General features: G+C 39.7%; 1 protein-coding gene across 4 annotated transcripts in view; it reads left to right on the top strand.

The window, feature by feature from the left end:
• Window positions 1-15,808, top strand: part of LOC140655216 (high affinity cAMP-specific and IBMX-insensitive 3',5'-cyclic phosphodiesterase 8A-like) — a 142,576-nt gene that overhangs the window by 81,453 nt on the left and 45,315 nt on the right. For all 4 annotated transcript variants that reach the window (XM_072869383.1, XM_072869382.1, XM_072869380.1 and 1 more), the window contains exons 2-4: window positions 11,108-11,164; window positions 13,629-13,819; window positions 15,005-15,061. In XM_072869383.1, coding sequence (XP_072725484.1) covers window positions 11,108-11,164; window positions 13,629-13,819; window positions 15,005-15,061 — 305 coding nt within the window. The remainder of the gene's footprint in view (window positions 1-11,107; window positions 11,165-13,628; window positions 13,820-15,004; window positions 15,062-15,808) is intronic.

Genomic DNA, 15,808 nt, shown 5'->3' with positions numbered 1-15,808 from the left:
AATTTCCTTCTATTTTTAAAAAAAAACATATTGAATATGCCTGCAGTCTCAAGTCTTCCTCCATTTATTGGAGACAAAGTTCTCTATGTAGAAAAGGTTTGAGTGCCAAGAACCTCTCTTTCAGTTTTCTCAAATATCAGTAGACAGTTGCACTCAGCCTGGGAAGCCTGTATTCAATAAAAAAAAAATACTGAAATGTTTATTATCTGTATTGAACATTTCTCTTTCACTGTACTGGCCTCTGTCCCACTGACTTAGCATTTATTCTGACGGTGAAATTACATCTCAGTGACTGCGTCTCTTTGCTGTCTTTGAGAGCAGTTCCCAGGCAGGGTGCTGGATAGAGCACAAATGAGTTTGTGCTTACTTAAGGTGGGCAGAGCGCACCTTTTGGACCGTGCAGAAAACCACATGCCAGCAGTTTCCAGCAGGTTCACAGACACCTGAGTAAGCTGTGTGAAGGTGTTGTGTGTGGCAGATGGCTGGGAGAATGGGGAAGAAGGAGGAGAAGGAGGCAGCTCCATACTGTCACCATCCAGTCTCAGAGGACTAAAATCAACTGGCGCATCCAGGATGCCCACATATGCGAAGGCTGGAGATGTGTAAGATGAAGTAGCTTGTGTGCAGTTCTCAGTTGATCAGGAGGGGTAATCTCAGCTTGCTACCTGCCCAACTGTGATCTGACAGCAGTTTGCTGCAGGCCATTTGATACTGCTTGGGAAATGTATGCTTTTATGACAATGGATGGCAGCAGATAGAAAAAATGATTATGGTCAGTAAAGCCTGAACTGTGTCAGCGCAAACAATGGGTTATTAATGACAATAGAAAAAGCAAGTTTGTTCCTTAAAAAATGGAAGGCTTAGGACAAAATAGAGATCTTCTAGGAAGCCTAGCAGATCCACTGACTGGTTTATGCTATTTTTGTGCTGTACTCTCTTGCTTTGCTTGGTCTGTTTGTGGCGATTGCAGTGTTGCTAGATCAAGGCATGAAAAGTTTGTCTGACATAAAGTAATTGGAAATCTTCCTGATAGACTGGAATTTCCTTTTAGTCAGCTGACTGTTCAAATCCAGATGGTTCAAGGAAAACTGCCACTGAAATTCATGTGCGTAAAGAAAAAAATAAAACCGATAGTGATGGAGATCCGTTGTATCCTGATGCATCTGTAATCACCTCTAAAATAAAACTAGCAAGTGGTATCCACTAGAAAGAAGAGAACTAGCTGACAGATATGAAACAGATTAGCACTCATTGCTACACTCCAGGATCTTGCAGAATCACAAGAGAGCAAGCAGTTTTAATAATATTAAACAATAGAACTACTGTGCCATATTTAAGTCTCCCAGAGTGCTGTGCAGCTCAACTGTTAAAGTGCAGGCAGCAAGAATTTCCCTCTGGGCCAGAAGAATGTAGTATTTGTACTAAAGCGTCTGCTCAAGTGGGGGGATGGAAAGTCTGCTACAGCCTGCCTGAAAAATTAATACACCTGAGGCAGCAGTAGGCAAATGAGAATTTCCTTTTCAGTTAGACAAAGATGCTGGTAAAGCCAAGGCTGTATTTATTTGTTTGGAGTGATGCAAACCCCAACATATTTAATGCTCTGGTTTTGAATGTGTCTTGGCTGATGACCTGCAAGACTTAAAGACTAATTTCTTCTCTGCCTTCTTGGCTAGCCTTTACATCTGGGTAGAGGTTACTTCTGCCAACAGATGAGAGAGGATAGCACACTGAAACTTATATTGATGCCGGTGTATGAGGAGTTCGTCCCCAGAGCTCGGTTATAGCTCTCCCAGCCAGTGGAGTAGCCAAACTTGTGTCAAGTGAGGGGAAAAGGGGAGAGGAAATAGGTCTCAGCCTTCTGGGACTTGCTAAACGCACCATTTTTATGTGCCTGCCTTTAAAGCATTTTGTGAGATAGAGCATGGCTGGTCCTGATTGCAAAGGGAAAAACAGAGTGGTCTGAGGGTTGTTGGGAGTACAAGAGAATAGCTGCTGAAACTCAGAGAGGTGTAATATCCACACATACATGCTGTTCAGCTGCCCACAAGGTAACGTCTCGAAAAGGCAATCACAACCCTTATTTGCAAGTAACCCCAGAATACCAAGGATGCCTGACTTTGGAGGACATTTGCTCTGAAGTGCAGGGTATTCTAGACGACCCTTGAATTTTTTCAAAAACAAATAAAACATGGAATTAGGTGCTAGTGCCTTAAAGACGACCTCTTTTTTTTCATCTGAAGCAATTCAGTTTCTGCACGTTGCACATTGTATTCCTGTTACCCTTAAGCTGGACTCTCCAAAAAGATAAACGCTTAAAAACTACATTTGACTTTGAACAGCTGAAAATGTTCATACTACTTTTTTTTGCATTGATAAAGGCATCCATTTCTGCAACCTATGTATAGAAAACCATTATTATAGGGTTTAAAAAATTCTTCTAAAGTACAAGCCAGATCATTTAAGCTGCTGTTTTTCTCTTAGTGCAGGATATAACTACAAATGCTTTACAGCATGCCCTCACCACACAGAAATATTTGGCTATAGTTTAGTGAGCAGCCTAGGGATCCAATGTGGGGAGAGCTCACAGCCTCCAGACAAAGATCTGTGCGTATGTGGCCTGAATGGAGAAGTTCTTGAAAACCTTTCAGCCGGAAAGTGGGGACCTTAATGAAGACCCCAGTGAGCCATCTCAAATCTTAAGATGGTGAAGGCCTAGCGTGTTTTAAATTCAGTGCTGGTTGGTCATAAAAGCATTTGGCAAAATGATGACCATGGGGCACAGACCAGTGTTAAGGGTATTCACATCTCCAGGGTTGTTGTGGAGCATATGATTCACATTTTTCCTCTTCTAAACAGACAAAGAGATGAAATTTCAAGCCCTGTGGACTTGTGCATAATATACAGGTCTATAAGGGATCTCTGAATCAGGCAGATGCTACAGCAAATACAACTTGCTAGATTTTAATAGCTTTTGATGTGAGGACTGGTTTCCACTCAACTTTGTTCTCTTTGGACAGAAAAAGTCAGTGTGGATTAATGAGTAGGTGGCTTTCTTTTTCTGACTTGTCTGTGATTTATTCCGCCCCTTTTTGGTATGCGGTTCATTGAGAATGAGGACTCTTGTGGAAGTACTTAGTGTGAGATTTGCGTAGTCGCTTTGCTGGAGTTGTATCTGCTTACCTTAGAAACCTACTGTAACACTGCGGTTACCGAGTCGTAATGTAAATTGTGTTTGAATTATCAGAAACTATCATTTTGAATTTCAGAAATCAGTCGGTGTTTTCCAGATATCAGCTACTATCAAATGGTCCCAATATTACCAGTGCCTGCTGCTGTCGGTTGGCTGGGAAGCAGGGGGACCTGACGCCGTGCTGAGGGATGCCAGGGCTTGGCACGAGGTGTGCTGAGACCATCTCTCTCCCCTGGTGCCTCGGTTCCTCTGAATGTAAAAATGGAAACAGCAACCATTTCCTCCCTCTACAAGTTTTGAGATCTGTGTAATAGTGCTGTAGGCATGCTATGTGATAATGACATTTATTTTATCACTTAAATACCCTATCAAGAGCTAAAAAATTCCCCTAAATTGTTAGCATGTTCTGTGTAAAAGTTCTGACCTTTAACAATGGCAGGGTCTGCTGATTGCCTTTTTGTCCTGTCATTGTACAACGTTACCCCAGTGGGCCACAGGCCACCCAGGCCTTACCGCATTACAAATAATAATAAAAGTCACTTTGGGACAGCATCGTTAATTATTCCCAACAAAACGGAATGATTCACTTTTGCTAGTGCCATGCTTGCAGCTTGATAACTGAAGTTTCCTCTAATGAATAAGGGGAGAATTTGTAAACAGTGCAAAATGGGAGTTCTCGGTTGTGTCTAAAGTGTGCTAGAAGGCAGCGAGCCTGGTTTCACAACAGTATTACTCCAGTTTTGTTCTAATTTAGCTTTACGTATTGCAGTGGAGAAACACTGAAGAAATGCAGTGGGGAATTAGGCCCAGAATACAAACAAACAAACATATATGGTAATGGTTGGCATGTGTGGCAAGCTGAACATGTAGCCAAAAATCAGCAGGGTCCTCCTCAGGCCCAGGAGAGGCCTGGTGAAAGTGGGATAGCCACAGTGTTCAGCGCTGTGTCCTGGCACACCAGTGCAGCAGTCCCCGTCCCAGCTGGGTGTAGATATCTTCTGGGCAGCTTCCTCAGGACCTGGGTTAACCTGAAACTTGCCTCCAGGCTGAGGAGTGGAAGAGGGGCTGGATTTTAGGAGTGGTAAAGGTGTTGTAAGGAACTCAGGAGTAAGAGAGTGCGTGTCGTTGCTGACAGGACCAGCAGCCTGACTTGAGAGCTCTGGCAACTCATTACACTCGACAAAGCTTTTCTTCTCACAAAAACTGCAAGCTGTCCAAATTCTGTGTTGGTAATGATGTGAATCAGAGGCCAGAGTTTGGCTCTCGAGAGCTCATTTATGTAAAACTGGTTCACAACTGGTACTAAAACCTAAGAAATGGATTAAGAAAACACAGGTGATGTTAGCCCATTGCATACACTGTCTGTTGTATCATTACATGGCGGCATCACAGATGATTCTTCTAGGAATCAATTTAAAACAGAAAACAGGTAAAAGGAAAAAGATACTGGAACAGAACCTCGGGTGATCTTCAGACCTTGTAATATAGATCTAAATCTGTATTGTTTTGTTGACAGAGATGCATCAGTGGGAACCCAATTTAGATTAATGTAAATGCTAGATTTTATAAAAGCAAATTGCACTGAGTCAGAATGCTGCATTATGTAAATTACTGAGTCTGTGACATTTGTCTACATCTTTTATGAAACAGAAATAGGAAAAAATATCGAGGGCTGGAATTAACAGGTTTCATCTAGGTTGAACAGCAGTTTTGGTAAATTTTAATTGCCTTTCAGAACTCTCGTCTTTGTATTTCAGCAAAGAATAAGCTGACTACATATGGCTTAGGGTCTTTGAGAGCTGGGCTTACCTTCATCCTTGAATCTGTTCAGCAAAGGCTTTTCACCTTGAATCTGTTCACCTCGGATGCTTTGTTCCCTCTTACTCTTTATTTGAACTGTTGTGGCCTCCAAACAGCAAAAGTAGCTGCATGGGGCCAGACTCTCACTTCATTTACACTGAAGTAAATCCAGCATATTCTGTTTTGTATTTGGTGGAATTACTCTGAATTTTCACTGTTGCTAGCTGGGTCGGAATTCAGCCCGTGGACTATAAAATTCATTTTATGTTCTGAACAGTTGTGCATGTTAGGAAGATCTGCTCAGCCAGCATTTTATGTAACTTGTACCAATGTTACGTTTGTAACAAAACAGTGCTGTCAAGGTCTGCAAGGAAGATGCAAACAGGGATGTTAAGTGTCTAGCAGAAAGTGCATGGAAAATAGGAAGCTAAGTCTTAAATTCTCTACTTAGGTAGATTTCCACTGAGAAAGAAATAGGTAAATGACCATGGATTGGATTAGTATTCATATAATTCAGAAAGTGATAAAGATTCTTACAAAGAAAGAAAAATGTGAATAGTGAAAACCTATAGCTGATCTCCTGAACATGGAGACTTTCTTGCCCAGAAATGTTAGCCATACTGAGTTACAAAGCCCCTCTCTGTTCAGATAGAGGCACTACTCTAGTATGACCTGGATGGACTAGATCCTGGACCTTGTCATGCCAGTTTGTACCGAATGGGTTATTTCCTAGCTTTCAGCATCCAAGAGGATTTGGCTAAGGTTTCTGAGAAAATTTACGCCATTAATAGATCCTGAATCAGTTAAAGTTTAAGGTATGGTATAAATCTATGAGTTCATTTGAGCTTTCATTTTCTGGGGTGATAAATCTGTGCTTAAAACAGCAGGTTAAGAAAAAGGATATTTTTTCCTTTGTAAAATTCATCCCTTTGTTTTTCTTAGAATTATCAAAATTCAGTTTATGTTAACAGTCCTATAGCTCCTAGCATATCTTGATGATCAAGACTGTCAAATCTTGCTGTGATGAGTCAACTCATGCTGATTTATATCATGTACCTAGTATATGTAGAAAACTTAAGTATATATTTTAAAATTAGATAAAGCACATTTTTTGTGATGTCTTAAAATATTGATCTGAGTAAAATGATGAATTTTGCTGGCTGTAGTTCATTAGAACCAGCGGTAAAGTCTTCTGTCTAATCATTGTAGTTATCTGTGTCCTATATTAGAATGAGTCAGAGCCTTGAGGATGAAGTCTTTATTTGAAGAGGCAGTTACTTAGTGTTAAACTACTAACAGAAATTCTCTTCTCATTTTCTGCTTTCTAAACCTGGATGTTAGCTGTACAGCAGCAGTTTCCATCTGCAATCCATTCAGCAAAAGTTTATGTCACTTCTTTGTTCAAATCAATTGCAGGAAAAATAAGCTGTCACATCTTCTCCCGCAAACTCTAACCTGGAAAAGGCGAGAAGAGCAGCAGGACCAGAAATGCTTCCAGCTGCCCTTTAGGGAGGGATACTAGCAGGAGGCCAGGGCTGTGCATGGTGATTACATGCCCAGACGAAGAGTCATTCCTGTCATCTGCACAGCCCCATCTGTGGCAGAAAGGAAGTGATGGAGCAGTTGTGGATTGTGGAGGAGGATTTCAGGCAAGCACTCCTGTTCCCCAGGACGCCAGCAGCTCCCTGGCCAGCCTTTCTCGTGAGTGGGTAGTGCTGCAGCAGCCTGCGGTCCCGGCTCTGACGAGGGTTACCTTGGGCTGCGCAGGGCTCTGCTTTAAAACATCCCACAAAAGCTTCATAAAAGAAGTGACTTAAGAAAATCAGCCTCCAGAAGGAATGTGTTTGCCCCTCCATGGCAGGAGTATTGCATGGGAGTTAATAGCCAAAGGATTTTTTGGGGGCTGACTCTGCCCTTTTAGGAGGTTTGCTCTTCTCTCCAATTGGTAATGGTAAGAGAGGCATTTTGGAGAAAGCCAAGATATGAGACCTCTAGCAAATAGGAGACCTGTGGGCTGCTTTGATGTGTCCCACATGCCAACCAGGCAGTTTATCACCATAGGGAGCATGTGGATCAAGCTGGCTTTATTTCCACCCTTTATTCCTTTCTACATTTATTCATTGAGCAAGTTCATTTAAAGTTTTTCTAGCTGTAGGAAATAAAAAAAACAACCCAGCAACCATGAACAGACCATTCTGGTAGATTCTGTTCTGGTAAAATGTGAAGAATGACTCATAGCGAGAAGTACTTTACCAGGTTATATCAGGTCAACATTGAGTTTGTTGTACTTTAATCAGATCAGTCACAGTTGTTTGGGTCTGTCTTTTTAAAGCTTATTTCAGTTGTTTTTATTTACCAAACATTCACTTTTCTCTGGACATTAGAAACCTGAAGTATTTCTATCATCGATTTCGATGTTTGCAACTTAGCTGCTACAACATGCGGATCATTTCTAGCGAGTGTTAAGCTGCACACAGCAGTCAGTAGACGACCTCCCTGTTGACAGCCACGTATGTGTGGCTAATGCCATTGCCTTGGGATGGATCTCACTTTGTGCCAGGGCCAGGCCTGGTTCAACAGGACAGAAAATATGGTATTCAAATAAGAAAGGCAAATTTTGGGGAAAATAAGTGCTACCAGCAGTAGTTCAGCAGGTCAGAGAATGTAAAATGGCTGCGATTGCCGTGTGTAAGCATTTAAAGCAGCCTGGAGTTGATTATGTGCTGTGTCTCTAAGCAAAGGGTGTAAACACTTGCTGCTGCAGTAACTGAGCTGCTGTCTGCAATTAAAGCTAACTAGTAGTTGCTGACCTGCAGCCTGCTATTACAGGCATCTCTCACTCCCCAGGCCTAGAGAACTGAGCTGCAGCTATTGTGGAAGTTGCACTAGCACAGATGAGCCAAAAAGGTTTGCATTTTCAAAAGCCTGAGAATTAGTTACTGTTGCAAACTATTCTAGCATTTAGATGTCTTTGAGGCCATGAGCCCTGGCGCCAGCCTGCACTCTTGGGAGGGTTTAAGTATGGGGCTGCAATGAGAGCAAGCTATGCTGTCAGGAATCTGCAGCAGGACCCCGTCCTACCATCTGTTTGATTTGGTCCCTGGCTGCAAGTTATAGGCTGGCCTCTGAGGTTGTTTGGCCAAGGAAGGATTTTCACAAGACTTGCGTTAATGGTCAGGGTGCTCAAAGTGTCCTGGACTCAGGTCTTGCCACAGTCACATATGCTGTAGTTACTCATGAAGTTTGCATCAGCAGCTCTTTTGCAAGGGACATAGCTCTGTCACGATCAATTCCAGGGACCTACAACTAGTTTTACCTCTCTGTCTTCTCATACGCTTTCTCACAGGTTTGTGCCTGCCTGGAAGGCTGTCACATGCATAAGTCATGTCTGTCAATCTGAAAATGTACTTGGGTCTTTGTTTTTCAAGTCAGAAAGAAACTTCAAGGAAGAAGTAGCAGAAGTTGTGTTTGTGCAGTTAACTATACATGTGAGCTTTGGCTGGGTTTGGTTTTGTTATAAGCTTGCAGCATTAGAGATATTTTTAAAGCTCATTTAGTTCACCGATAGTTGAGAGTTTCTGCTAATCCTTGCTGAAGCCTTGATTTTTGACACAGTACTTAATCAGCATGTTACTTCTCAGTGCTACCAGCAGCACACAAAAAGTTGAAATGATTAATCAAGTTATTTGAACAGATTTCAACAGGATTAAGAATTAACTGAAGTTCACCAAAATTTTCCAGCTGAGATGCAGACCGGGTTTTTTTTCTACTCAAGACAGCAAGTTAACATGTAACAAGACAGTTTATCTCATTTGGGCAGTCCTTGTAACTTAAGCTTAAATGGTATTTTCAGTGTAAAAATGGCCACAGGTTTCTGGCAGAAAAATGTTTTTCAGGCTCAGTCCTTTAAGTACTTTGACTATTCATTCATAACTTTTCTAAAAGAAAGAAGCATCTGAAAAGCAATAACTGGCAATACTGGGTTTATCTCATTTGTTAAAATTCCCCTTGGACTGGGACTGATAGCCCAAGGGTACGCTGGCCTGATAGATGGGGTTTTACATACCCCCAAACGCCAGTGAAGTTCAGCTCTGGATCTGAACCTCACAGCTCAGGCCCATCTCTTGGTGAAACTGAAAACACTTGCTGCTTTATGCTGGCAGCTGGAGTGCACAAAATAAATGTTTCAAAATTTAATTTGAAGTGTGGTTATGGTCAGAGAAGTGACTGTAAAAAGGCATCTCTTACTCAATAGATATGCTCCCTGTGTGTCCTTCAGGCATTTCTGCTGATCTTACTGATTCAGGACAAGTAGTTACTACTGTCAGTGCTGCAAAACCAGTAATACTGGTGCAAAGAGCTGGATTCCCTCCTGCTACGTGTATTATCGACAAAAGTATTTGCTATTTTCTAGTGCAGATTTTGAATAATTGGATGATGGGCCACAAGGGAGAATAAAGCAGCTTGATTTTTCCAACTGAAGAGAGATTTTTGGTCTCAAAATTAGAAAAAATTGACTGGAGGGTATTTAAACTAAGCTGATCTGATCCAGAATGACTGAGAGTAAATCTGAAACCCCTCTGTGTCATTTTAACATGAGCTTTTAGAGGACTTCTTAAATGACACAGGCAAACAGTGGTTCCTGGCTTGTTTTTGCAGGCACTATGTTACCATTTTTCCTTGACTCATGTTTCTTGCTCATTTAATGTTGCAGTGATGATTTCCAAGTTGATAAATAAGTAAAATCACACATGAGAAACTCTTGAGGGCTGAGCAATGGAGCAGTAAGGTCATACCATGTAGTTCTAAAAGATTTTTCTGTGGGACGTGCTGATGATTCTTTAAAATTACTTATTGGAAAAATTCTAGGCTGCAAAGCAATAAATCTGGTCTTCAAGTATGGTTTTACTTTGAAAAACAACAATGTAAAAACACCACCTTTGTGCTCAACAGATCTTTTCTTTGTACATATGAATCCAGAGATGTCTTCCGTTTACCGCGTTGCCAAAAATAATTTTCTTCTGCTTTTTTACTCCAGTTACTTTTGAAGAGTCTGTGTAACTCCAAGGACCATTGGTTGGACTCTGTTTCCTGTTTTGAATTGGGAGCATTGTTATTCCTGCTTTTTAGTTTTCATTTCTGAGATAAGAGGTGAAAAATATTTAAGCACATGAAAGTGCAGATACTTGCCTCGCGGGAATTCCCAAAGAACCTAACCTGTGTAATCCTGTTAGAGTCTCCCTCTGCATTTATGTGTTTAACTACTTTAAAAAGTCCGTCCCATACCAATTGAAGAGTCATTCATGTTCAAGCTTGATTAATGATTAATTGTAGCAAAGAGAACCAGTTGTGATAAACAGCACTTCTGGTCATTGACCTCCATTGCTTGAAGTGACACAAGAGCAGAAGGGATCCAAGCTCAGTTCTTGCATCCTAAGCTGAACTGTTTGCCTGTGGTACTTGAACAGAATCTAACGTGGGAATTGCTGGCATGCAGAAAGCATGACATGACAGCATTTTTGCAGGATTTTTCAAAGAAAAGTTGCATGCTGAATACATGCATCGTCAAGTACAAATATCTGAGTTCTGAAACCTTCCCTGGAGGAGGGGCTGGGCAGGAAGGAGGGAATGCAGCAAAACGCCCTTGGAGAAATGAAATTAGTGTGTTTTTGTAGCACTCTTGGGCACTTGTTAAGTGTGAAATTCTAAGAGCAGAGTTACGTATTTTTGCCTTTCTCCTGGAGATTTAATGCTTTTTTGGACTTAAAAAAGCGCAATTTTTAAAATTCCATGTTTTGCAGAACAGCTGGAGTGATACAGAGGATACAGAAAAATAACAATTTGTCTACCAAACTTTCATGACTAATCCATTACTTTATGTTTAAAATAACAATTAAAAAATGACTTGAAGAATAGCTTGTTGATTTCTAACTGTGTTAATGCAGCTTAGCATATACATTTACAAAAGCAGATAAGACCCTCATGAAGAAGCAGCCTCATAATGATAGCAATATATCTGTGAGACAGTGGTAAAAAAAGAAATGTCTTTAACAAAGCTAATTTTTCTTCTTTCCTAGGTGTATATGTATTAACAAGATCCCTTCTTATTTCTTCTAGGCACCAGTAACAGATGTGCAGTTTGGCCCTATGAGACTTCATCAAGATCAACTTCAGGTAATACAACAGTTCAACCTGAAGTCTTAATTTCTAAAACATCACAGATGTTAGCTTAAAATTTATGACTGGATTTTTTGAGTATAGAGATCTTCACAGAGCATTTTTGTCAAGTGATAATGTGCACTTAACAGATTTTTATCATGTCATTCTATGTGATATCCTAAAAATCCTGCCTAACATTTTTCTCCAAACACCTCTCAGCTCATAAAAATAGAGCTATCTGTAGTTCTTTCTGTTATCAGTTAGCTTCTAATCAATTTAGTGTGTGCCTTGGTTTGTATTTTACTGGTAATAAATTATTGATCAAAATCTCATCAAAATGATACTAAGCCAAATGTCCTGTCAAGGTCTATTACACCAGCATTACTACTAGCATCAACCAAACCTGCAATATCATCACAAAAGATATGAAGTGAGCTTGGCAAAGTATGTTTTTTTGTTATTTATTGTTAACTGGCGTTAATTCATCCTCCTTTATCTATTTATTAATAAAGGTCTTATGTCAGTTGTCCCCTTACTTTGTCTGGGATGGGTATGAGGTTTGCAGATACATGACTCCTTTGTACTTCCTCTGAAAATTCTCCTGTATCCCAAGGCATACTGAACCATTAATAATCCAAGATGTTTCTCAGTCAGTAGTTACAAAACTCCTGAGTGAAAGTAATCTGGACCTGATAATTTGAAAATGTCTGTCTTCAAGAACTGCGGTTCAACATCTTCCTGAGCTATTGTCAGAACAGACAGTAATATCATCGAACATCAGGTCTTAGGAGAGCCTCATGCAGCTGTTCCCCAAGTATAAATCAGAAACATTCCTCAAATATTTCTGCCTCCTTTATTGCTATTAATGATTTTATCGCTTTTGTCCAGTCATAGGCCACTCTAAAATTCTACCAGTTTATCCTGGTAATATAGCTGGCAGGTACGAGGGAAGAAGTTAGACAGCGTCACATTTGTGCCTAGTCCATCATACAACTCAGATCTGCTGGCTTTCTGTGCTATTGCTGAAAACCATTCTTCCACTCTTGAAGAATGTTATAAATTAACTTTGCTAAATATAGTCCAAGCTATGACATGTTTTTGCAGACAGTTTTGCAGGTTGCTATAGAATGAATCTGAACTAAATGAGTACAAAGTCCTTCATTCTTACAAAAATATGCACTGCATGGAAATGTTAAGATTTACTGGTAGACATTCCACCAACCTGGTCCAAAGTGTAACCAGCACTAGAATTCCTAAAATCACCCAGAAGATAAGCGGCAGAGGGATGGGTGTGAGTTACACATGCTCCACGTTATTATCTGACCAAAGCATATATCTAAGTGTGGTTTGATTAAATTACTGAAAGATTGGTGTCTTGGGACAATAGACCAAATGCTGGTTTAATTATCCATCTTTCCCAAAAGGCTGCGTATACTGAGTCATCCACAAAATCAACACTAACATAGCTCTATAGTTTGCCATTCTGTGTATTCTTTCAGGCAAAAGAAGTTTTCTCCTACAAAATATTATCTTGATGCAAAGCACAATCACATCAGTGAGAGTCTTCCTTAGCAGACTTTATGTTTATCTTCTGTACCGTATTCAGTCCCAGAATTTGAAATACATTTTAGAAGGAATTGGGCCTTATCATACTTTGAGTATGTAGGCATTGTATTGATTTTAAAAAGGCTCAGAGAGATTAACGTTATTGTGAATTACACAGCAAGTTAGGACAGAGCAAATACTGGCTCACAGGTCTGACTTCCAGTTCTGGATTTGAACCGCAGTCATCTCCTTCTGTGATATAAGGAGCTCCCATGGCAAGCTTTGCATAGGAGTGACATGGGGTCGTACTCCATATACAGAGGTACTGCTTATGATTTAAATCTTGCATGAGTTCATTTTGACCAGCCTGTCTATAGTTTCCAGAAACCCTGCAGAGTGGGCTGCCTCCAGTACTTTGGGGAACTAGAATGAGATGAAAAGGAAAGCACATTTTTCATCATGCCATTGAAGCACCGTTAAATATTAATTCACATGAGGTGAAGCATGGCATTTTTTTTTCTGGAATATGATCCTGGCAAGAAAAATAAAACCCAAGAAAACGGTTGTATGTGAGACAATTTCAGTGAAGAAAAGTAGACTTGCTGTTACTTCATGTACACTGACTGAAATGTAGGCATCTAGACTCAACTGATTGCCTAAGCTCTCTTTGTAGCTAATGACGAGAGAGTCACTTCCTAAACTTGTTCATCCCATATGGATATAAATGGCTCTGGCAGACTATTTTATCAGCTTGAAACACCCTGTATACAGACAATTATAAAAAGCAATAGTCTGTAGAAAGCAATTCTGTTAAAAACAATGGATTAAACCTTGAAAGTGGCTTTAAAAAACACATTAAGAACAGGCAAAAGTAACAGAATCTACTGTATATGTAAGCCTTGTTTGTAGTGATCACTGCCTGTCTTTAACCCAGGTACTTTTAGTGTTTGCCAAAGAAGATAACCAGAGTAACGGGTTCTGTTGGGCATGTGAGAAAGCTGGATTTCGATGTAATATTGCCAGGACACCTGAGTCAGCACTAGAATGTTTTCTTGATAAACACCATGACATTATCATTATTGACCATAGACATTCCAGATACTTTGATGCAGAAGCATTATGCAGGTAAGCACCATTTCAGTGTACTTAATGCTTAACTATATAGTTAACACATCATCAAAGCTTTTTGCTTTTCTATGACCCTTTTATAATATCTGTTGAACGTTGATATTTTTGGGGGGAGATGTCCACTGGCAGCATCAGATAATGTTACCTCAGTGCTTTACATCTGATAGCTGCAGCATTTTTGGTTGTGTGCTAGGATATCTGAAGCTCAATCTGGCTTGGAGCCACAGTGTACAAATTTCTTGCTGTAGTGAACTGTGGTTTGGGTTTTGTTTTGTTTTGTTTTTTTTCCCAAATACCTGGTTCCTTGTTTGCACATTAAATTAACTGCAAAGATTGCATGTGCCACCAAGCAATTTAATGAATACATTCACTTCATTAGCATTCTGAATTTTTTGAAATGTTAGTTGCTGTTGAGTAACTCCAGATGCAAATAGGCAATGTTTTGTGTGCACGTTTCCATACCTACAACATTTGAAAATCTGTTATGAAGAGCAAAGTTGCAAACTGATTCAAAAAATACTTCACAAACTGCTGAAAAGTATGAAAAAAGGGGAAAAGGATTTGCCTTTCTGAGTCTCTCCACAGAGACTTGACAGGCAGTGGTGTCTTGCTTCAGTGACTTTCCAGTGAAATACCCCTTGGGAATGTGTCTAGACTAAGTAATAGTCTGTGGGGTGGGGGTGGCAGGGTCAGATTATGTACCCTGGGTGAGCATGGTGGGTTCGGGGCACTGGGACAAAGGATCTTCTTGCTAAACTAAAGTAACTAGATAAGATCTTTGTCAGGCAAAAACTAGGTATCAGCGCTGGTCCCCTTGTTACATTTTTACCATTCTGTCCCAGAATAAAGTAAAATGCTCCTTAAATGAGTGAGGCCAAGTCCTTCAAACAAGTCCATTACGTGCCATTTCAGAGGGCAGAATTTTTGCTGTTCCCCCACTGAGAGTATTTGAGGTTTAGATTAATCTACATTTTCTGTGTCTCTTTTCATGGAGTCTCAGATATTGCTAAATTTATTCTCCTTTCTTAGTGGTCTGGCAGGCTTGGAATTTGATTTTTGTTCTGTTGTTAAACCATTTAAAAGAGACGTTTTAAGAAAAGTACTGTGTGAAGATTCTGTAAAGTCATGTTTTCTGAAATGTGAACTTAAAAAAAAGTTAAATTATTTGCTTTTTATTTAAAGGTCTATCAGAACAACGAAACCCTCAGAAAATACAGTCATTATTGGTGTAGTACGAAGGTAAATACTCATATCTTTACTTTCACATGTGATCAACAAAATGTAAATCTTATCATTGTAAAAGTAAATACTACATTAAAAAACTGGAATTAGAACTTCTTACTGTTCTAGTGATAATGTGTTATGCCATGTAGAGTTTTCACCATCCTTGACCACAGGATTGGGACAGGATTTTTGATTTCTACTTTTTACTAAAGAGGTCTCACTTTGGGTTTGGTTTTGTTTTGTTTTTGTTTTTTCCCCTCTCCTGATCACTGCAGGTTTTAGGAGTATGTTTCAAACAACCTCTGCAACTTCATGTACAGAACTGTGGAACTGCCTCATAGATCTGTATTTTGGTATTAATAAAAATAACAGTTTGAACCTTTCTTGATCTGTCTTTCAGTCTGATTAATCTCAGCACAAACAGGAGATCTGTTGAGTTACAAAAAAAGATACAGAGCGATTTGATCAGTACAAAGTAACATCTGACCATAGAAGTTTTAAAAGTAAAATAGACTATATTATGACATCTCAGTAAGCAGTGCATATGCTTTTTTCTTCCTCCTCCTCCCTATGAAAACATTACTTATATATCATATATTAATGTAAAAGTAACAAAAATGCAATATACTTAATCTGAAATGAAATAAATGGAAGATATTTTCCTCAAAGTACAATTTTGGGAATGTCCATTTCTCAGAAAACATTGATTCTGAAAACCAATTCTGAGGTGTTGAAATTTCCCATTAAAAATCCTATTTTTCA

Source organism: Ciconia boyciana, chromosome 8 (genome assembly GCF_034638445.1).
Source record: "Ciconia boyciana chromosome 8, ASM3463844v1, whole genome shotgun sequence".
In the NCBI taxonomy this organism is placed as follows: Eukaryota; Metazoa; Chordata; class Aves; order Ciconiiformes; family Ciconiidae; genus Ciconia; species Ciconia boyciana.
The sequence above is the reverse complement of the archived record's forward strand: the minus strand, read 5'-3'. Positions and strand labels throughout refer to the sequence as shown.